This window comes from Indicator indicator, chromosome Z (assembly GCF_027791375.1).
Source record: "Indicator indicator isolate 239-I01 chromosome Z, UM_Iind_1.1, whole genome shotgun sequence".
Lineage (NCBI taxonomy): Eukaryota > Metazoa > Chordata > Aves > Piciformes > Indicatoridae > Indicator > Indicator indicator.
In genome coordinates, this window is record NC_072053.1 from 59,760,328 (window position 1) to 59,783,308 (window position 22,981).

Consider the following 22,981-nt stretch of genomic DNA (forward strand, 5'->3'; position numbering starts at 1 on the left):
AGTTATCAGCTGAAAACTCACTCAGCTAGTATGACTGCTAAGTGCAGCCTTTAGCAGATGCCATCCATGCACTAGTACAGACTTCCTATAGTTGATGGATGGATGGATGGATGGATGCATGCATGCATGGATGGATGGATGGATTGATTGCGAGCAGACCTGCTAAACCGGATGTGGGGAGCATGGAACACAACAAAGGGGCATATTTAAATAAACAGAAAAAGTATAATGAAAAATGTATGTAATCCTACTGACCTGTAACATACATTCAGAAAGAAAGAAAATGTATTTGAATATCTTTGTCCAAGGTAATAAAAAAAAACAACAAAGAGCTGTATTGCAGAACTGTTAGAACATTTCTATATGTAGAATTTCTAAGAGATGTAACAGCTCATTCAGTACTTCCTCAGTTTAGGCTGACTAATTCCTACAACTCTGTTCTGCTGGTTTGGTTGTTGGGGTTTTTTTCTGGTAATAAAAGCTTTCTGTAAGACTGTCTACATAAACAACATCACCTCTCACACAGGGGACATGTACTTGGCTGTGATGTACTAAGTTGATACTGTCCTGATCTGTAAATTATAGTCCAATTCTATTTTTTTTTTCTCTACATTGCTTTAAGTTTTGAATGCTAGTGTTGTTCTGTCACTGACATGCAAAATAAATTTTCCTGAGATATTTATGCCCATAACTAGCATACAGTTTGGAAATTTTATCTGTGTATGCTGAATACTAATAATTTGAGATATACAAATTATTTAAAAACTTTAAGCCTAACTTTCAACTGTAAATTCTACAAAACAATTGCAGTTGCATGCAAATGTATATACATGACAAGTGTTTGACAGAGGCATACTCTAAAACCCTCTTTCTTTTCTATTACCATGTTACACAATATAGTTACTGTGAAATAAATACTTTTTTTTACTAAATTCCAGCTACTATCCATATTGCAGATATGCATTCTCTGTAGCTATACATCTATTAATCTTCTAAGTATGTAAGCTCTACATCCTTTAAATAAAGGGGGCAAAAAGCAGAGAGGGAGAGAGAGACTATACAGAGAGAGACTATACACTATACAGTGACCTGGACTTTTGAGTTTGCAATACACAAAATTCTATTTTCTTCCACATAAGCAGTATCATGTTCATTCAATAAAAGTATTCCAGAGAGGTATATTTAAAATTATAAATTCAAGATTAACAAAGAAATGTTTATACTTAGAAACTACAAACTAAGAAATGCAGACTTACCACAGGAATATGTTTCTTTTCCTTATGCAGCCCTCTAAAAGTTTATGAAGTACAGGAGGACTACTACTCGTATCACAAATGACTTTATATCATTTTAAAATCAAATTAGCATTTCTGATCCAAGTGTTACAAGTAATTTTGAAACAGGAAGTCCAATTCTACATTATATCTGTGACAGTCAATTTAAAACCTATTTTCAAGACACACTGGGTTAAAGAAACACTGAAAGCACTTGATTTTTAAACTAACTTATATTAAAATGCTGTACTGGATGCGTTTGCTCCAGATTATCTCTGCAAGCAGAGACAGCTACTGGCAAGCCAGACTTCATCAGTGGTGCAAGTACGCATTTGCAACTGCACACAAGACACTGCAATCTGTGAGCAAGCAAACATGGTATTTTCAATCTTAGATGCCTAAAACAATTCCTGGTAACCATGATTATGTCACAAACACTACCTACTCTGCCAACACACCATATAAGAAATTACTGATCTCCCTCTGATCATTTCTCCCTTCACTCAGTAACTCCTACTCTTTATCTCAAAAGGTCATACTGATCGCTAAAACTAGTTAATTTTGCAACTGTTCTTACCTCTAAGTTTTGCTCCTATTAGAAGAAACAGATACTCCAAAAAAAAGGTTACAAAGACTTAATGGCTGTCTATTTATTGTAAAGACATAAGCTGAGTTAGTAAAATAGGTATCTTTTGCTCAGAAACCTTGAGTAACATTAGATACTGTTTTTTAAGAAGAGTAACACTAAAGACCACCCTACGTCTTTTTTAAAATCACTGTTCATATAGAGCCTTGTGAGTACAGTAAGAAGGTAAACACAAACTTAAATATCAGAATTCTCTCCATTTTAGAATGTTATAAGGGAAGATAAACGCTGTTACTCTGGAAAAATCATTTATGTATGCAACCCCCAAAGCTCTGTCTGCTTTGGTCAATAAGGCAAGATACAGTACTTTGCACTCTCTCTCTCTAAACTCTAACCTGACCAAGATCTGATTTCTTATCAGTGCTGTGACAGATATAATGTTCTGTTACACAACCAAGTATCCAATTTTATGGTGTGTAGACAAATTCACTGCCTGTATCTTCATGTTACAAAATAAATTTGTTCTTAAAATAGTAATTCGTAAATGAAGCTAGAGCGAGTAAAAAAAAAGGAAACTAGTATACATTAATGCAGACGTAATGAACTCTCCATTTAGCTTATTCCTTTTCTCTTGCATGAAAAAAACAGCATTAATCAAAATCAATTTAATTAAAATGAAATTTATTATTCAGCTATGAGAACGTATATATTTTCTGTATTCGCAGTTATAAACAGTCTCTCACAATCAGAACCCTTTCTTTTCCCCAAGAAGTTCAGTGGTGTCTCAGCATTTATGACCTTCAGGTTTTATATTTTGATTGGTCCCTATGTGGGCAGGAGTCATTAGGGTTTTGTTTGTATGAGTTCTCATTTTCATGTAGGACTACGTTTCATGGCACTTCGCAAGGGACATGCTATCAGTTTAGTTCATCAAAAACACAATGAGCAGAGGTGACCATGATTCAAGCAGAGTTTCCAAATGAACTAAAGGAAGTTAATACCACTACAACATACAAACATTAATGAACTACCAAGGCTGCTAAACCAAATTAAAAAATTCAAAGATACCAAACACTTGAGTCCCATAGAAAAAGATCTTCATTTTGTCCCCTACACAAGAATGTATTAAACATATTTTATGTGTTTGTATGACTTCAGCTGCATTGTTGGTGCATACACTAACTGACTAATGAATAAAGATGCTTCTTCATTGTCTGAAATGCTCTGGAAAACCTCGTTTTATTTTGCTTCCAAAAGAATGCTGGAGCAATGTGCTCAACCATAGATAACTAATACAGCCAAAAAAGAGAAAAAAAAAATCAGAATGAAAGATACAACTATACATGAATATGATACAGCACTTTACTTGCATAATTCAAAGCAGAACTGTCATAAAAATCTATTTTTGAAACTGCCAACTAACCTGTAACTTATGCCTATCACATTCTCAGAAATGAGTGATACATGACGTTAATCACTTGATTTTGCTCTTCAACTACATGCTATATTAAATGGAACACTGCCACTGATTTACTAGTGAAAAAAAGAAAAAATTCACAGCCACAACTGTATCCCTATTGCAGAAGAAATAGTACAGCTTCTTTACAGTATGCCAAGATTTTAAAAACTGTGTTCCATAAAACTTAATTTAGAAATTCTTTACAATGATCTTGTTTAGTGATAGTCCAGATAATTTATTATATAACAAAATTTCAGTAATTACTGTTACTCTGTATGAAAGTCCCTTCCCATAGCTAAATACCACTAGTCCTAGAAAAAGCAACCTCTGGAAAAAATTCTTTCAGTTTAAGAGTCAGTGCTTGTAAAGATTTGATTCTTTAGAGCTTTTTTGGTGTAATATGAGTAACTTTAGCGCTTCTTATGGTAAGACTAAAAACAGCTCTTTTGGGGTGTGAATCAGACTGCTGTACCTTTAGCTAATGCAGCTGCATTAAGCCCAATTCTTTAGTGCAAGTCTGGTTTTAATCCCATCACAATCTGAAATGCTATTTTATGCTGGCAAAAATGTAATACTACACAAAGTATTCTACACTGAGTTCCATGCATGATGAGATTTAAGAAGAAAATATCAGCAACTATGTACATAACCTGCACTAGGTAACACGCATAGACTAGTATCAAAAAGACCAGTACAAAGGTTCCAAGTATAGTTTGACTCATCAGTGTAAAACATTCAAATAGTGCATACCAATGAGCTACCACTGTTCAAATCTATGCACTTTCATTGTAGCCACAGACGGATGTGGCAGAGATCCTAAACCCTCCCATGATTATCCACAGAGAAATTTAATCTCTGTTAATCGTTATTGAAATATCTATCCAAGACTCTATTATTTTCGTTTTCTTCTGAGAGAGAAGGGATTGTACTGCATTCAAAGATTGTTTAATTCAAAGCAACACTCCATGAAATTTAGTTTAATTCAATCTACAGTTTGCCAAAACTACTAACTGTGGACAAGAAATAATTCAAGAAGGGAAAATAAATTGTATTTATGAGCACAGAATTACAGGTTAGGGGAGTGGATTGTGCCCGTCTGCTCTGCAATGCTTCCACCTGCAGTGCAGGTCCAGGTCTGGAGTCCTCAGCCCAGGAGAGACATGGATCTGTTGGAGAGGGGCTAGAGGAGGCCATGGAAATGAATCCCTCTGCTGTGAGGATAGGCTGAGAGAGCTGCGGTTGTTCAGCCTGGAGAAGAGATAGCTATGGGGAGAACTTCTGGTGGACTTTCAGTACTCAAAGGGGTGTAAAAGGTTAAACCCTGAGAATGGGTTGATCTGCTTCTTTCCCCCCCAACACAGAAGTGAGGGAAAAGTAACACATAAAAAACTCAGGGTTGAGAAAAAAAAAAAGTTGAGGTAAGAGTTTAAGGTAAGGTAACATAAATGCACAATTACCTTAGCTACTAATACAATGCATGATTGCCAATCTCAGCCTACTGGCAGAAAAATTGCAGCAAAACACAAGAAAGAAAAACAGCATAAAGGAAAACCAGCATCCTACCTGTCTCGCTTTGGAAAAGCAGAGCCAACACCCAAAACTCAGAACCCAAAAGCAGCAACCAGACAGAAAGACTCTCATCTAAACTTCAAGCCCCATAATACTTTGCTCCAGCCAGCATTTCATTCTGAAGCTGGCATGGGGCAGGATGGTTTTGAGTAATAGCAGCAAATATTCAATTTAACCCATGACAAGGAGCTTATGAGAAAGATGGGGACAGACTTCTTAGCACAGCCTGTTGTGACAGAGCAAGAGGTGATGGTTTTAAACTAGAGATCCAGAGTAGATAGAAGCAAAAACATTTTGCCCTGAGGGTGGTGAGACACTGGCACAGGTTGCCCAGAGAGGTGGTAGATGACCCATCACCAGAACCATTCCAGGTCGCGTTGTGTGAGGCACTGAGCAACCTGACCTAATTCACATATCCCTGCTGACTGCAGGGGGGTTGGATAAGAGGACGTTGAAAGCTCCTTCCAGCCAAAACTGTTCTGTGATTCTGTGAAATCAAGTTACTGCTCCTATAAAATAAAGTTATGCTTAGGTTTTTTATCTCTCTGTCTAGAATTATGTGAATCCAGAAGTGGTATCTTCAAGAGAAATAAATAAGGTTCTCAGAATTTATTATCATTTTGGAATCATGTTGCTTAAAAAACTAAGTAATACGTAGAACTACTTCTATGATTCTATTCTTACGTGAAATTCATATCCAAATTTTGTTTCCAAAATATGCATAGCTTTTTGGTTTTAACACCTAATCCTTCCTTCCCTTTGGGGGGAAAAGATATTAATGTCCTTTTTGTTGTACACAGACACTAAAGTTCTGCTACCCTCATGAAAGCGGAGTATCTATTTCTGAAGAATTATAATTTTTAACTGAAAGAAAGAACTATATTTTGGAAGATGTCTTCCCCTCCCCTCCCTTTTTTTAAAGCTTTTTAAAAAGACTTTACATGTGTTAAGAACAGCATGGTGAGCAGAATGGAGTTTTGATATTAGCAACTTAAACCAAGTAGCATTAGTCTGACTGACTGCTTGTAAGCAAATTTCTTTCTATAAAACAACTGAAAGATTTATCAGTCAAAATGAAATCAGAAAGGAAGGAATTATTTTTTTCCAATTACTTTTTTTCCAATGCAAATAATTTGGCATTACACACAAAAAAACATACCCCAAAGGGACACAGAAGTAATCTTTGTTAGTGTGCTTCCTTTGGTAGGTTACTATAGAAGAAACAGGTGATCAGACAGAAACAGGTGATCAAACAAAAAGAAAAGAAGAGAAACACGCCAGGACTATCATCCAGAAATTGGAAAACTAAGTTTTTTTTATATGCACAATCATATTCATTTCAGTTTATTAACCATCTTCTATTTTTAATTCTCTCGCTCTCCTCATACGCTATTTGATAAATATTGGGGATGATGTTCATTTGTGTCATAGAGGTACAAAAGAGAACTTTGCTTAAAGAACCTAAGCAACCTCCCATCCCCCAACTTGTGACAAGCCCATACATTCTTAAAAGATTTTAAAATTGCCTTCTCATGCAGAGCTCACTACAGAAGCATAGCTCCAGACAGCTTCAGATTTAAAGAGTATTTTTAAAAAGCAAATTCAGCAAGAACAGAATTGAATATTTAAGTCTTGACAACATGAGTATAAACCTGTTCTTACGTAACATACCCTTCATCCACTGCTGTGTCTCAGAATAACCTTTATTTATCCCTTATCATGTCCTTTTTTTTTTTTTTTTTCTGTCTTACATCTTCAGAACAAAAGCGGAGCACTTCAAACAAGAAGCCTTGAAGCAGAGTTGCATATAATCCAATCATTGAATCATTTTGATTGGAAAAGACCTTTAAGATCATTGAGCCCAACCATTAGCTAACTCTACCATGTCTGGTGCTAAACCACATGCCTCAGCATCACATCAAAACATCTTTCAGACACCTCCAGGGATGGGGATTCAACCACTTCCCTGGGGAGCCTATTCTAATGTTTGATATTCCTTTCAGTGAAACCCAATCTAAACCTCCCCTGGCACAGTTTCAGGCCATTTTCTCTTCATCCTATCACTTGTTACTAGGCAGAAGAGACCAACACCTACCTCACTACAATCTTTCAGCGAGCTGTGGAGAACAAGGTCTGCCCTCAGTCTCCTCTTCTCCAGACTAAACAAAACCAGTTCTGCCAGCCACTCCTCAGAAGTCTTGCTCTCAAGACCCTTCACCATCTTTGCTGCCCTTCTCTGCACACGCACCAGCACCTCAATGTCTTTCTTGCAGTGAGGGTCCCAAAACTGAATACAGTATTCAAGGTGAGGCCTCAGCAGTGCTGAGCACAGGAGCATGATCACTTCTATATTCCTGTAGGCTACAGTATTCCTGATACAGGCGAGGATGTTGTTGGCCTTCTTCGCCACCTGAGTACGCTGCTGGCTCACATTGAGCTGGCTGTCCATCAACACCCCCAAGACTTTCTCTGCCAGACAGCTTTCCAGCCACTCTGTCCCACGTCTGTGGCACTGCATGAGGTTGTTGTAACCCAAGAGCAGGACCTGGCACCTGGCTTTGTTGAATCTCATGCAACTGGCCTTGGTGTATTTGATCCAGCCTGTTCAGATGTCTGCCTACCCTCAAGCAGATCAACACGCCCTCCCAACTTAGTGTCAGCTGCAAACTTTCTGAAGATGCACGCAACTCCCATATCCAGATCATTGACAAAGGTATTAAAGGGAACTGGCACCACCACTGAGTGCTGGGAATACCACTTGTGACTGGCAAATAACTGGATTTAACTCCATTCACCACCACTCTATGGACCAAGCCAGCCAGCTCTTTTTTTACCCAGGGAAGCATCCACCCATCCAAGCCATGAGCAGCCAGTTTCCTTCAGGAGGATGCTATGGAAGATAGAGCCAAAGGCTTTACTGAAGTCCACATAAACAATATCCACAGCCTTTCCCTCATCCACTAAGTGGGTCACCTGGTTGTACGAGGAGATGAAGTTTGCTAAGCAGGACCTACCCCCATGAACCCATGCTAACTGGGCCTGGCTGCCCCACACATGCAGCATAATGGCACTGATGTGATCTGCTCCATGACCCTTCCCAACACTGAGATCAGGCCTACAGGTCTCTAGTTTTCCAGATCGTTCTTCCAGCCCTTCTGGTAGATGGGCATCACATCTGTGTCCTCAGGACTGTCTCACAAGGAACTTGTCTCAATCGGTCTCTGAAAGAGCCCTAAATCCTGCCTGCTGGAAGACCAAGGTGGAAGTTCTACTGACCCTCCACTTCTCCAACAACCACGAACTCTTATCACTCTGTGACTGCTATGCTCAAAACAGCTTCCAACCATGACACCACTCACAAAGACCTTCTCTGTTCACAAACAGCAGGTCCAGAAGGGTGCCCTCCTTCACCCATTGTGTCAGGAAGTCAGTCACAGATTGCCAGGCTAATCAGACTTTTAAACTGACAAAGAATGCACTGAGAAGTTTAAGCCCTTCTGAACCACAGTTTACCATTCTACATAAAAGATGGCATTGCTATAAGGGATCCAGCCATTACCTAGGCACTTCTCCCAGCCAGCACCCCCTTTAGCTAGGAGGGACATAACAGGATATTTATTCTGTGATGAGTCATAAAAAGTTGTCCCCAGCTGAATTAACATCACATGCAGAAATATCTGTATTTTCCTTAACATACTGCTATCTAAACAAGCTTGACCTGACCTGACCCAGTTAAACTTCTGACATCTAATGAGACCTTAAGGTAGCACAGCTGAGATCATAAAACAAGCATATGCAATTGTTGGAGAATAATCACACAGAAACTAAATCACTTCACAAGTCAGTTATGGGCACGTTTCTACATTTTTGAATGCAAAACTCATTCAGAAAATAATTCTGACTAAAGTACTGGGAGACCCAAGAAAAACATTCACAGTACAGTCTTCCAAAAAATTTTATTTCTATTCACATGTAGGTGCATATATCATTAGCAACTAGTGTTTTAATATCGATTTATTGTTCTAAATACATTGCTCTACAATTAATGCTAGAAATGTTCTTTTTTTTCCCCCTCTTCCAAATATATGGTTTTGCTTGTTTATGCCATTATTAGAAGTAAAGGAAATAACCATGAAGGCCAGGAAATGATAGGTTAACAATAAAAGCTTAACTGAACTGCTAATGCATGACAGATGTACTTCTGCTTTTAAATCTAATATAGTTTTTTTGGGTTTTTTGGGGTTTTTTGGCTATTGGACCATAGAAATTTGACCAATTACCTTTGTATATTCAATACAACACACGTGCACATACTTAGCGTATTTCACACTATCTCCATTATATTGCTGCTTCTGCTGAACAAGGAGCAACCAATCCAACCCTTAGGCTATGACCCTAATATCATTAGTGAGAGACCTGAGTAAACCAAGAAAAGGCACACACTCTGCAGAAGAACTTCTGTAAATATCTCATTCTACTCCAAATCCAAATGGCTTCAACTCATCCTTTTCTACTGTGGTAGCGTTCTTTGTCACAAAACAATGATAGTGCATTATTTTCATGTTACATCTGCATGCTCTACATGCCCACCAACCTTCACAAATTCCTCCTTCAATATCCTTACCTACCATAAACCCCGCAATGACTCTCACACCAGGTATTTTCTATTGTTTAGTCCCTATTTCCCAACTTCCCTATTTTTATGGTATTACAGCTTCGAAATCACAGATGTTTCCGGTTTTCTCCTGTCACAATCTGTCATTAATGACCAAAAAGAATCTCCATTCTTAACTATTCAAGAAATCTTTAAAAAAAGAATGACAAGGAGTAGTGCTTTTAATACAAAATTACAAGGGTTGCAGCAGGAAGAACACCCACCTCTCTTCTTTAGAAAATCCTAGTTCATTTGCTATTGAAGACACAATCGGAACATATCATGAGATATGAATAAAAGTCAGGGATAGGAGACCTGGATAGAATGTAATTTCACTAATCTTAACAGTTACTTTCAAATTAGGAGATCAAAATTTTACTAAGTGAATTATTAATGGTTTAGCCAGTTCCTCTGGTTTACCATTTCACTTCTGCATCTTGCAAAACACTCTTGATAATTTTATACTTACTAGTTTCAATGTGTAGAGATCTCAAGTGATTTGTCAGCAGCCTCAGTTTTCAAAATTAAGCTACTCTGGAGATAGCATATTTCACATGTCTAATTATGACCTGGAAATGTATTGCAAAGGAAGTATCTGTACTGAAAATAAGCCCTTTAGGAGAGCAGCAGGCTACTGTAAGTAGGATTTGAATCAGAAACCAAACCTGTCTCAGCCTGGAATGATTACACAATTATAGGATAGATCTTAGGAGAAAGGAATCATTACCACATGGTCTGAGACATCTTGGCCAAACATCTCAAATACCATGCCAGAGTTTAATAATAAAGGAAACTGAGATCATTATAGTTCAAATGTAATCTCAGCCTAAATCAAAAGTGATTTTCTAAACCTTTCCACTTTACATTAACACTAATATTCCTACGCTTGTAAGATTTCTTCTTACCAACAGCAAGAGTTCTCAGTTTCACAAAACAAAAATCGTATCACGTGATGATTCATCCAGGAATGCAAAGATGAATACTAACAGACTGCAGCATCAGGGCTCAAGAAGGAAAATAGAAACAAAGAGTTCTTAGTCCTTTATGTTTACATAGATCTTTGCCAGTTTATGGTTCTTAATGACACTAATCAAACACCTCGCCATCTCACATACTTGTTTATGAAGAAAAAAACCAACCAAACAAAATTCTGTATGTAGCAGTTCTGTTTGTAATTAACTTGCTGTTCAAGTAGGATAATGCAATGATGACTAATACCACTTTGCCTGTATATGGGTGCCCTTATTCCAGACAGATACAGTCAGTTTCTTGATTTTCATTTTCTCTGGCTTCTCTACTGTTTTCATTGTGCTTCATTAGATATTCAAGGTGAGATTATCATTAAGAGATTTTAATATAACAGAGAGACTAACAAAAGTAGTAGATAAGCCTATGCTGGAGAAAGATACATTCACGCCTAAGCATACCAAAGTAACCTCATGTAAAGAAAATCCTTTGTCCTATTGGAGACCAGACTTCCTAGAAGCCTGGCTGTCCTCCTCTCTCCCACATTCCATTGCAATGTAAATCCAGGAGGAACAATCCATCTCAGATCAAACGCATACATTGAAAGTACGAGTGTTCTCCCAGAAGCACCACTTCATTTCCATGGTCCTTCTGCTTTATGTGGAGATGAGAAGCCTGAATTTTAGTCCAATATTTTATTTTCCATGGAGCGCTTCTGTTTGTTTGTTTTTTTTTTTTTTTTCTGCCAAGAAATCCACTACCATAACAGAGTAAAGCTTCTTTCTGTTCAGGGCTTACATTTCCACTCATGTCCTACCTTGCCCACTCATTTCTACTAGTGACAAATTTTATATTGCCCATTTGAAGATTTTTAAAACACAAATAAGGCATAAAATAAAGACAACGAAGCAAAACTCAGTGACCGTGTGAGGAGGGTGAGGGATTCCCATCTCAGTAAGGGATACTCACAGAGTACCCTCATTCACATACTTATTTCTGCAACTTTCAGAAAGTTTTGTTTCTTTAACAAACTTGCAATGCAACAGTAGGCAGACTGTACACCAAGCAATACATAGTTTAAAATTCTAAAGAGCTAACAAAAAATTACTCTGAAAAACCCACCTGTGATTTCCCACATCTTTTTGCTTTGAGTTACCCCTTGTTTTTAAAAAGAGGGGATCTAAACAAATATTTTACTGACTGTCTTTGTCACTTCTTTCAACTAACGATTCCATGAAATTGGATTTATAGGAGGAAGGATTGTGAACTTCATTGTATCCTGGCAGCCTTTAAAAATTATTCTACTTAATTTTAAAATCTTTCTTCTGCGATGTCATATTTAGGGCTGTATGTACTAAATGTACCATGAATACTGCTAAAAATTCCTTTTCTTTCCCTTTTTATGAAAAATTGTGAAGGATCTCTGTGTTCTAATGCTTACCCTCAGCACAACGGAAACTGAAATTGTCTACAGTTTCTTTGGAATCTGGTATGGAAGTCACTCAGTACTGATGTGTAACTGCCACATCAACGAAGCAGAAAGGAAGGGGTAATTTTTTTTGTTAACAAAAGTATTTAACCCATTTCAGGTTTGTACGCTGGTACTGTATGGCCCAGGATATGTATAGGGTAGTTCTTTTCCAGCGTAATCAAAGGAGTATGTCTATTAAGAAGCCTCAGAGTCTTACACCAGGAGCTGGCAACCTGTAACAGCACAGTGAGTCACTCCTTACTGCCTGCTCCAGAGCCCCACAAACGCAGGGAAGCTCACAAAAGCAAGAAACAATATATGCATTCTCAATCAGTCTGACTCTGTGCCAGGAAAGGAGTTGAAAAATAAGAAGAAATACTGGGAAAACCGCTGACTGTCATCACAGCCATAGAGTACCACCTAAGCAATTCAGAAGAAAAAAGGGCATTACATTCTTCTCTTTCTGACATGAAATGAACGAAGGATAAAGCACACATTTGCCATGTTTACAGCTCCCTGTGGGGAAATGCAGTGAGACTACAATTTCCACGCTTGCAGCAGAGCAGATGGTTGGTAAAGAACCAATAGCCAGATTGCTTAATTCTGTGTCCACAGTAAGTTTCTCTTACAAGATGGTCTAAAAGGACTACCAGTTTTAAGTTACATATTACCAGCTTCAAATAAAACTGGCAAAACACAAACAAGCAGTAGAAATGGCCATTTAAATAATTAACGGTCATAATAATTCAGCTTTGCAATTCATCGTTTTTAGACATGCAGTCTCACTAACATCAGCAGGACTGCTTACATCCTGGTATTTGGCTAACAATGAACAAGTAGACAGTCAGCATACAGATGGAGAATTCCTAGAAAACTCTAATTAATCGTCCTGCAGCACCACTGCAGAATCCCAAGTTGCACTCCAAGTCCTGAGCTACAAAAGGATCCACAAGTGTTTTACCAAGGAGTTGGATAGGCCTGTTCCTATTGATTAAGTTGGTAAGTCTAACATTAATTGGTAAATCTAAGATTACAGCAAGGACATGGTGATGGAGCTTTGAGATGATCCATGTGTATCTCCAGTCTTAAACTGCAGTGTATATAGAATCACAGAATCAGTCAGGGTTGGAAGGGACCACAAGGATCATCTAATTCCAACCCTCCTGCCATGGGCAGGGACACCTCACACTACATCAGGCTGGCCAGAGCCTCATCCAGCCTGGCCTTAAACACCTCCAGGAATGTGTCCTCAACCACCTCCCTTGACAACCCATTCCAGGATCTCACCACTCTCATGGGGAAGAACTTCTTCCTCATGACCAGCCTGAATCTGCCCACTTCCAGCTTTATTCTATTCCCCCTAGTCCTATCACTACCTGATATCCTAAAAAGTCCCTCCCCAGCTTTCTTAAAGGCCCCCTTCAGATACTGGAAGGCCACAAGAAGGTCACCTCGGAGCCTTCTCTTCTCCAGACTGAACAGCCCCAACTCTTCCAGTCTGTCCTCGTAGGAGAGGTGCTCCAGCCTTCTGATCATCCTTATGGCCCTTCTCTGGACACGTTCCAGCATGTCCATATCCCTCTTGTAATAGGGGCTCCAGAACTGGATGCAGTACTCCAGGTGGGGTCTCACCAGAGCGGAGTAAAGGGAGAGAATCACCTCCCTTGACCTGCTGGCCACACTTCTCTTGATGCAGCCCAGGATCTGGTTGGCTTTCTGGGCTGCAAGTGCACATTGACAGCTCATGTTGAGCTTCTTGTCCACCAGCACCCCCAAGTGCCTCTCCTCAGGGCTGCTCTCCAGCCAGTCACTGCCCAGCCTCTATTTGTGCTTAGGATTGCCTCGACCCATATGCAGGACCCTGCACTTGGTCTTGTTGAACCTCATGAGGTTGGCTTGTGCCCACCTCTCCAGCCTGTCAAGGTCCCTCTGGATGCCATCCCTTCCCTCCAGTGTGTCTGCTGCACCACACAGCTTGGTGTCATCAGCAAACTTCCTGAGGGTGAACTCAATGCCACTGTCCATGGCACCAACAAAGAAATTGAACAAGACTGGTCCCAGGACTGAGCCCTGAGGGACTCTGCTTTACACTGGTCTCCACTGGAGCCATTGACAGCCACTCTTTGGGTGTGGCCATCAAGCCAGTTCTTTATCCATCTCGTCGTCCACCCATCAAACCCATGTTTTACTGGTTTGGAGACCAGGATGTGGTGTGGGACAGTGTCGAAGGCTTTGCTCAGGTCCAGGTAAATGACATCAGTTGCTCACCCCTCATCTGTTAATGTTGTCACCTGTTCATACAAGGCCACCAGGTTTGTCAGGTTTGCCCTTGACTGTACCCAATCACCTCTTCACTATTCTTCTGTCTCAGAAGTGCCTCCAGGAGAATCTGCTCCATGATCTTACCAGGCACAGAGGTGAGGCTGACTGGCCTGTAGTTCCCTGGTTCTTCCTTCTTCCCCTTTTTGAAAATGGGAGTAATGTTTCCCCTTTTCCTGTCTGTGGGGACTTCCCCAGACTGCCAGGACTTTTGGAATATAATAGAGAGGGGTTTAGCAACCTCATCTGCCAGTTCTCTCAGTACCCGTGGGTGTATCCCATCGGGTCCCATGGACTTGAACACTTTCAGGTTCTTCAGGTGATCACAAACCTGATCTTCACTTATGATGAGCAGCTCTTCCTCCCGGTCCCTGCCATTATCTTCCATGACTATTCCAGGAGTGTGGCTGGAGGCCCTTGAAGTGAAGAATCGAGGTAAAGAAGTCATTGAGAACTTCAGCCTTTTCCAGGTCACTGGTGACCATTTCACCTGTTTCCTTTCTGAGGGGGCCCACACCTTCCCTAGTCTTCTTTTTACCATTAATATACCTGTAGAAATTCTTGGTGTTCCCTTTGACCTCCCTGGCTAGATTCAATTCAAACTGTGCTTTGGCTTTCCTAACCAGGTCTCTTGCTGCTCAGGCAGCTTCCTTATAAACCCCCATTCTAGCTGTCCTTTCCTCCACTCCTTGTAGAGTTATTTAGTTATTTAGTACATATTTAGCATACATGCTGAGTTACATTTCACCCAGTGGTCAAGACAGGTTGCCAAATGATGCCAGTGTTAGCAGAATTGTTTAGTAATTTTCTGCTAGTACAGCATTTATTTTTCACTTGTATATAGAATCATAGAATTGTTTCAGTTGGAAAAGACCTCTAAGATCATTGAGTTGAACTGTCAACCTAACACGACCATGACCATTAAACCATGTCCCAAGTGACATGTCCACATCTTAACACAGGGACAGTGACTCTACCACCTCCCTGGGCAGTCTATCGCAATGCCTGACCACTCTTTCCATAAAGAAGTTTTTCATAATATCAAATCTAAATCTTCCTTGGCACAATTTCAGGCCATTTCCTCTTCAGCCTATCATTTGTTACTAGGGAGAAGAGACCAACACCTCACTACAACCTCCTTTCAGGCAGTTGTAGAGAACAAGAAGGTCTCTTCTCAGTCTCCTTCAGACAATGCCAGTTCCCTCAGCCACTCCTCAGAAGACTTATTCTCAAGACCTTTTATCAGCTTTGTTACCCTTCTCTGGACATGCCTTAGCAATTCAATGTTTTTCTTGCTGTGAGGGGCCCTAAACTGAATACAGTATTCAAGGTGCAGCCTCACCAGTGACGATTACAGGGGCACAATCACATCCCTACTCCTGCGGTCCACACTGCATGCCAGGATGCTGTTGGCCTTCTTTGCCACCTGAGCACAATGCTGGCTCATGTTCAGTCAACTGTCAACCAGCACCCCCTGGTTGTTTCTTGCCAGGAAGCTTTCTATTCACTTGGCACCAAGCCTGTAGCATTGAATGGGACTGCAGCACCTGTCACTTTGCCTTGTTAAACCTTATACAGTTGACCTCAGCCCTTTGATTCAGCCTGTCCAGATCCCTTTGCAGAGCCTTCCTACCCTCAAGCAGATCAACTTTCCCACAAAATTTAGCATCATCTGCAAACTTACTGAGGGGGCAGTCAATTCCTTCATCCAGATCATTATTAAAGAGAACTGGTCCCAGTACTAAGCCCTGGGGAACATGACTTTTGACTGGCCACCAGCTGGATTTACATCTATTTACCACCACTCTTTGGGCCTGGCCAACCCAGCCAGTTTTTAACCCCTCAAAGCATCCACCCATCCAAGCCATGCACAGCCAGTTTCTCCAGGAGGATGCTGTGGGAAACGGTGTCAAAGGCTTTACTAAACATTTCGAAGACAGTATACGATGTTACGAACCCCGTTATTATCACCCCTCCATACTTGCTTTTGACAAACAGCGCGGGAAAAAAAAGCATTACTGAAGCTCTCAAGAACTGTGAAACAAAAAATATGGGGAAGCTTTAATGTTGTGTTGTACATCACATTCTTTACCCAACTGCAACTCATGAACTATTCAAAAAGCATCTAAATCTCACTTAAGAGAATAACGTACCTAACATCTTCAGCAATACTCTTTTGTCTGTCTATAGAAGGAGGAGTTAAGACTTCTGCATAGACTTTCCAGTTTATCAAACGTCACTTGAGATATTGGGAACCAACACCAATACACAATTTCATGCAATGCTTTTTTCTCAGTTTGTTGAGGACACGATGTATTTTCACAAAACTAGTCCCTGCAGCATTAGCTACATATCGGTACTATCAAGTACGACCCTCCCCTGCACATGAAAACTACTCCTTTCTGCTGGCCTTTACACTTCTCATCCTTCCCTCTTGTGTGGCAAAATCACTGTTGTCTGTCGTAACACACTTATCTTCCTTGCTGAACAAGAAGATTCACTAAAAGCCTACTGCCTAAAGACCAGAGTGGTGAATGTTTTTAGTCAGAGACACTGTATTTCACACTGAGAAAAAAAATTGAGACAAATCTATGAGTGCACAACATTGTGTCACTTGGGAAGAAGCCACTTGAAGGTTAGCTGCTGCACGATGACCTCTGCCATGTAGGCTTCCTGGTCTCTGGGTGGTATGTGTAGGGTCTGCATCCCAACACAGCTGGCCCACATACAAGAAAAAGCTGTGGAAAGCTCCACAAAGTGGCTTGGATGGCACATGTTGCGCTGCCCACCTTATCACAAGGGGAAGCTTAGGTCGGAAATTAGAAAAATTTCTTCCCCAAAAGGATTGTCAGGCCCTGCAACATGCAGCCCAGGGCACTGGTGGGATCACCATACCTGGAATGATTTAAAAAAATACATAGGTGTGGTGCTGAAGGACATGGTTTAGCACCAGACTTGGCAGTGTTGGGTTAATGGTTGGACTTGATGATTTTAAAGGTCTTTTCCAGTGTTAACAATTCTATGATTCTAAAGTGCTTGTTGGGCTTTCCCAAGTGTATGCAGCTTTGTAATCCTAACACAAAACCTGCAAGGCTTTAGAATGAGAGTACATCTAAAATATTCATATCAAAATTTCTCTGAAATTTCTTTTATTTAAAATGGGGGGAAATGTCATTGAGGTAACTACAATGAAATATATGTAACTTCATGATTCAATGGATTTTTATATCTTAAAGGGGAAAACGTAGTTTGAAATATTGGAGGGTGGAATCGTTTCAAGACTCTTGGAAATAGAGCAACTTACAAATGTAATAGAGCCCAAGCAATGACTGAAAAAAAGAATGACTTGTTATGACAACTTTGACATAATAGCACTGTACATTTTTTAACTGTGTGTCTAACACAGCAAGACTCTCTGTACGAGCAGCTGCTTAAGTATATCACTACAAAGAAGACTGTGCAGGTGAGGATTGTGACACCACCAGTCAACAAGAATTTCAGATTTTATTTGGGATACATAGAATCGTTTATATTTCAGCTGCAGCTTTCTGAATGGGGAAGATGATCTGGATGCATCCATGATTGAATGGCAGGTAGGCTGGGAGTATGCTGGTAAAAATCTGACTGAATCAAAAATTAGTAATGTGGCTCCTAGGGAACTGGGGTCTATTTAAGCAGTGAATTTCTATTCCTAAATCAAGTTGAAGGATTTACAGATATGGAATGGTGTACATTACTTTTGATTAGACATTTGTGATTATTATCTTTGCCAATTTCTTTACAAAGACTTTCTCTAAATTAGTTTTACCCATACAAGATGTAGAAAGAAGTAAAATTCTAAGAACACGGAGTACAGAAGTCAAATGCTTTTCCAGAGCACAAAAATCCTTTCCCTAATTCTTTCAAACCACCTCCAGTTGACTTTCACTATTTTTCTCCACAATTAATTCTGCTACTATGGTTTGGAAAATCTGACAAAATGTCAATACATAGATGCCAGCCACTTTAGAGTTTTGTGAAATCTCTTGCTCTCACTTTAAAGGAGCACAGGCAAATATTTTATTTGGTGTCAATCCACATACGCTCCCACTCCACCACTTTCAATTTGGGTTTTCAGTTTTGAGTAAATTCAAAAAGGCAAAAATTCAAAGCAGTCAAAATTTCCACATTTTACTCAGTTTCACTTCATGACCAGACAAACTAAATCTAGGCAGGCATATCTTCATGAATTAATGATGGAAAAAGGAATAGAAGAAAATATCTATAATGTGATTGAGGTGATTTATATTCATTTAGCCATCAAAAAAAAGCCTGGGGTCTTGATGTAAAATCTCCCTAGCATCATTATTTTTGTATGTTTGTATTCTACATTCTGTGAAGTGCTGCATAAAGGCGTGTGCATTTATGATGTTGTATAAAAGTCCAAAAAGAAAATAATAATAATAGTAGTATTTTCATTGTTTTGGTTTTGTTTGTTTTTTTTTTTTTAATGCTGCCAGCATTTTACATCATCCCAGCTGCTTTCTACTCTTTCCATTAACCCCCAAGTATCTTGGGATTGCAGCTCACTGGATCACCACTGCTGCTGTCAGAGTACCCAGTTCTAGTCTTTATCTCATAAAACTCATGACTGATACAAGAGAAATTACAGTCAGTGAACCTTGTTTTAAATAAGGGAGGTATGCCACAGATGTAATAACCATTCAAAAGGTCACACTGTAGGAACATTCCTGATGAAAAAATACTTATATGGAGAAACTGAAAGGAAAGAAGTGTATGGAGTCTCAAACTGCATATGGGATGTTGGGAGGTACACAAAAAAAAAAAAAAAAACGAGGAGAAGAATGAAAAAAAAGGAATAATTAACAAAATAGATGTAATATACTGGTAAAGGTAGGAAAGCAAGAATAGTCTGAAAAATGAGATGTAGAAGATAAAGAAGATTACACAGATGAAAAAGGGAACTTTGGAGTATGTGATGGCATGAATAATAAATGGATTACAGATGGACTGGAAGAGATAGAGGGAAAAGAAAGTAGAGTGAGTGTGGAGGTAACTATAGGCACACACTGAATATCAAGACAAAATTAAGGATAGAGATGAGAAAAGTTGAAGAACAGTATATGAATATAAAGAAGACCAAAAGAAGAATGGTATAAGACTACGAGACAGAAAACATATCTGGAAATGGGACAAAAACCATCAAAACTTTACAGATTAAAAGTAGAAGTAGGATTTGAGAAAAAATATGAGTAATAAAAATATGAATGACAAAAAATGGTTAAAAATCAGTACAGAGGTGGGACCCAAAATTATATGAAAGAAAGATGACCTCATGAAAAGGACAGGAGTGAAAAGCAGCAGGTGAAGCAGACACTTGGATGGAATATTACCCCTGCATGCAAAATCATCTTACCAATCCACCACAGGTACTGAAGGAGGCGAAGGAGCCCGGGTAGTGGAGGACAGCACCACTGTAGTAACAAGCTCTCTCAGGTTGCAACTGTGCAGCACTGGATGGGCTTTTGCCCTGACCTCCAATCCGCTCCTCCACAGCAAAGCCAGGAGCAAGGAAGCGGCTGTCCTTCTTCAGCAGCAGGTATAGCTCCTGAGCAAAAGCTGGGATCCTCAGAAGCACCTCATCTCCATCCTCTGCTGGAGGTGGCAGCGGGGAAGATGGTGGTGGTGGTGGCAACTGAGAGACAGCACCAGACCCCTGGGGCAGAGGGGACCAGTGATAAAACTCCTGAGACTCATACTCATCCTCAGTGTACTCTTCCTCTGCCGCCTCCCCCATAGCCTGTGCCTGCCCCTCCACAGAGGAGGAGACTGAACGCACCTCCCGGGAACTGCCAGCCACAGGGCTAGGTATGACAGGGTCGCTGAGTGTGCTGCTTCGGTTCCCACAGTTGGGGTCGGCGCTGTAGCCTCCACCGCCACCACTGCCACCCGCTGGCTCCTGCTGGCCCCTGCTCCACAACGCAGGAAAGATGATCTCCCACTCCTCTGTTTCTTCCGAAGCATGGAGACCTGTGGGAAGACCAGCAGATGCTTTAAAAGAGTGGAGCACCCAGTATCTGCCCGAAACCCACCCTATGGGACCCTATGACACACTCCTGTCTCCCAGCCCACCACGTATGCCACCCGACATACAGTCGGCTCCGTTTGGCCCTTTCATCCTATCTTTACACACAGCAAACAGGCCCGTCACTAAACGTCTGTGCATCTGTTTAGGGGGCTGGGACACACCACAGTCCTGGTAAACACTGAAAGTGAGCTAGAGCTCAAGTTGGGAAGAAGCTTTGTTTGCACCAGTGGCTGGGGATGTTCTTCGTTACCACCACCTCCATGCAAGGAGAGTTGCACAAACCCTTCATTGTTTAGACAAAGTGTCAGTTTTTCCATACAGCTAAAAAAATTTGCTATTTTAGCAGGGAAGACCTGAAAAAAAAAATCGAAATCCTCAACCTTGTTCTTGGCATGTTCTGCAAGACTAATTTTAAAAAACGCAGCCAAATGCACATACCGTCGTGGTGCACACAGAAGTGGCAAATGCACGGGCACGCTGTGTCATCATTGCCATAGGAAAGGTGGACTAAATGACCTCTAAAGGTCCCTTCCAAGCCACTGCATTCTATGATTCTATGGCAATAAAACTGCATTATAATCACTAATTAGTGATGTCTGCCTATTACACACAACATATCTCAATTTAATCAAAATTCCCAGCATACCAGCACTGTTTATAAACGTGTGAGTACACACTATCTGCACCAGGCTGAAGGAGAAGGCAGATTTATTGACGAGGAGCAGCCCTGCTGGGATGACAGGGATGCGGATTAAGAACCGGCACCCTCTTGCAGACCGAACACTGCCCCGCGCCCTCGCAGCGGCGGCACGGCGCGGCTCGCTGCCAGGGACGGGAATGGCTAAGGCGCTGAACAATGGGCAGGTACTGGCTACCGTCAGGAGACTGCAGCCTCCCCGTCCCGCGGAAGGCTCATACTTACCTGCGGCAAGCCCGCTTGACAGCACGCACAGCTGGTAGAAAACGCAGCAGACGCGGCTCAGGCGCATCCTCCCACCCGTCCCCATCGGCTCCACTCCCGCGGGACGCCAGCGGGCAGGACAAGGAGGGCCGTGCCCAGCGGGGTCGGGCAGGGAGCGCTGCAGAGCGCAAGCACCTGGGCGCCCGCCCAGAATCGGCAGGCGAGCGCGAAGCGCGCGTCCCAGCGGGGCGGCAGCACCGGCAGCGGGAGGCGTACAGGCACGGCGGGTGTGGGGCTGTGCCTGTGCCTCTGCTTCCGTGCGTGTGTGTGTGTGTGGGCGCAAGCGGCAGCGCGGTGTGCTACAGCACGGTGTGCTACAACGCGGCGTGCTACAACACGGCGTGCTACAACGCGGCGCGCGGCGGCGGGCGGGCAGCTGCGCCCCGGTGACTGCGACCGCGCTGCCCCCGCCCGCCGGTCGCCCCCACGGGGCGGGACGCGCCGGGTCCCGGCCCGGCCGGCTCCGCCCCGCCCCGCCCGGGCGGGCACCCGGGGCGGCCTCCCTGTTTTGCCTTTTTCGCCAGTCTGGTCGGCGCGCCGTGGGCCGGCGACCGGGCGGTTGAGCGGGCAGCTGAGGCCTCGCCACGCACTGTGGACACCTTGCGCGGAGGCGGCCCCGGCTTCCGCGAGGCTGCGCTTCGCACCCTGCTTCGGACGCCGCTCGCCTCGCTGGTCGTGCAGTAGCGTGCACCCCGTGTGTCCCGGCAGCGGAAAGGGCTTCACTCGTCCCTGTCCCACGTTGTGCGTAGCCCTTGCCTCAAATTCAGGGAGCAGCAAAGAGTGACCATTTCTGCCTCGTTTTGTGTAATTTGAATCTGTATTCTTTTTCCCCCCTCTACACGGCTGGCTCTCCGTGGAAGTCCATCACTTCCACCACAACCCTTTGTCACCAGAAGAATGAGTAAATAGTCAAGAAAAAGCTCTTAGGTGCACATCTAACGTTAGTATAAACTGCAGAAGCAACAGGTAAACACCTCTCTGAATAAGCCTGATTTCTTATCACAATTCCTGCAGTTTACCTACGGTTGGTGGTGTCAGAGGTGACAATGCCTTAGGGAAGAGCAGAGCAGTCTAGTGTTGAAAGCCATCTGTGCTGTTAAGGGGAAGCTGTGAAGCTGGAAGAAGAATTTCTGAAAGTTCTATATGAAAATGAAATGCAAAACAAAAATCACATGGACTCCAAATAAAGAACACGTTTAGACTCGACAGAAGCGAAATGCAGCTGGGGCTTACTCTCTGCTGTGTTCCATAGCTACTTGAAACCTCTGCTGCGTGGGCATGTATTCTCAACTACCTCCAAATGGTATTTTTGATTAGTTGTTTGGTTTTATAGGAAAAAAAGTTACCATATAGTGGTCCTCTTTTTTTGGCATCTGAGCCAACTTGCACCAAGCAAAAGCAGAGTGACTTAGTAAAAACAAGATGGCAGATTTACATCTAATGGTTTAGAAAGAAGGGAGTTTTCCAGAAGCTACAAACTAGTATTTGCCTGATAATTAGGTGAGTTTAAAAATGCATTTAAAATGAAACTTTGTTTCCCAAGTAAATAACAACACATGTACTAATTTACAGTGGAGTTAGGTAATAACCCCAATATTGCATGCAGCATTTCCACAGCCAAACATCTCCTTGCA

At 41.7% G+C, this 22,981-nt stretch overlaps 1 protein-coding gene across 1 annotated transcript in view; it reads right to left on the bottom strand.

The window, feature by feature from the left end:
* ADAMTS19 (ADAM metallopeptidase with thrombospondin type 1 motif 19) overlaps window positions 1-21,393 on the bottom strand; it is a 129,033-nt gene extending 107,640 nt beyond the window's left edge. The window contains exons 1-2 of the mRNA XM_054397780.1: window positions 21,309-21,393; window positions 19,715-20,328 (exon numbers count right to left, since the gene is read on the bottom strand). Of these exons, the coding sequence (XP_054253755.1) occupies window positions 19,715-20,328; window positions 21,309-21,393 (699 nt within the window). The remainder of the gene's footprint in view (window positions 1-19,714; window positions 20,329-21,308) is intronic.
* Window positions 21,394-22,981: the final 1,588 nt, after the last annotated feature.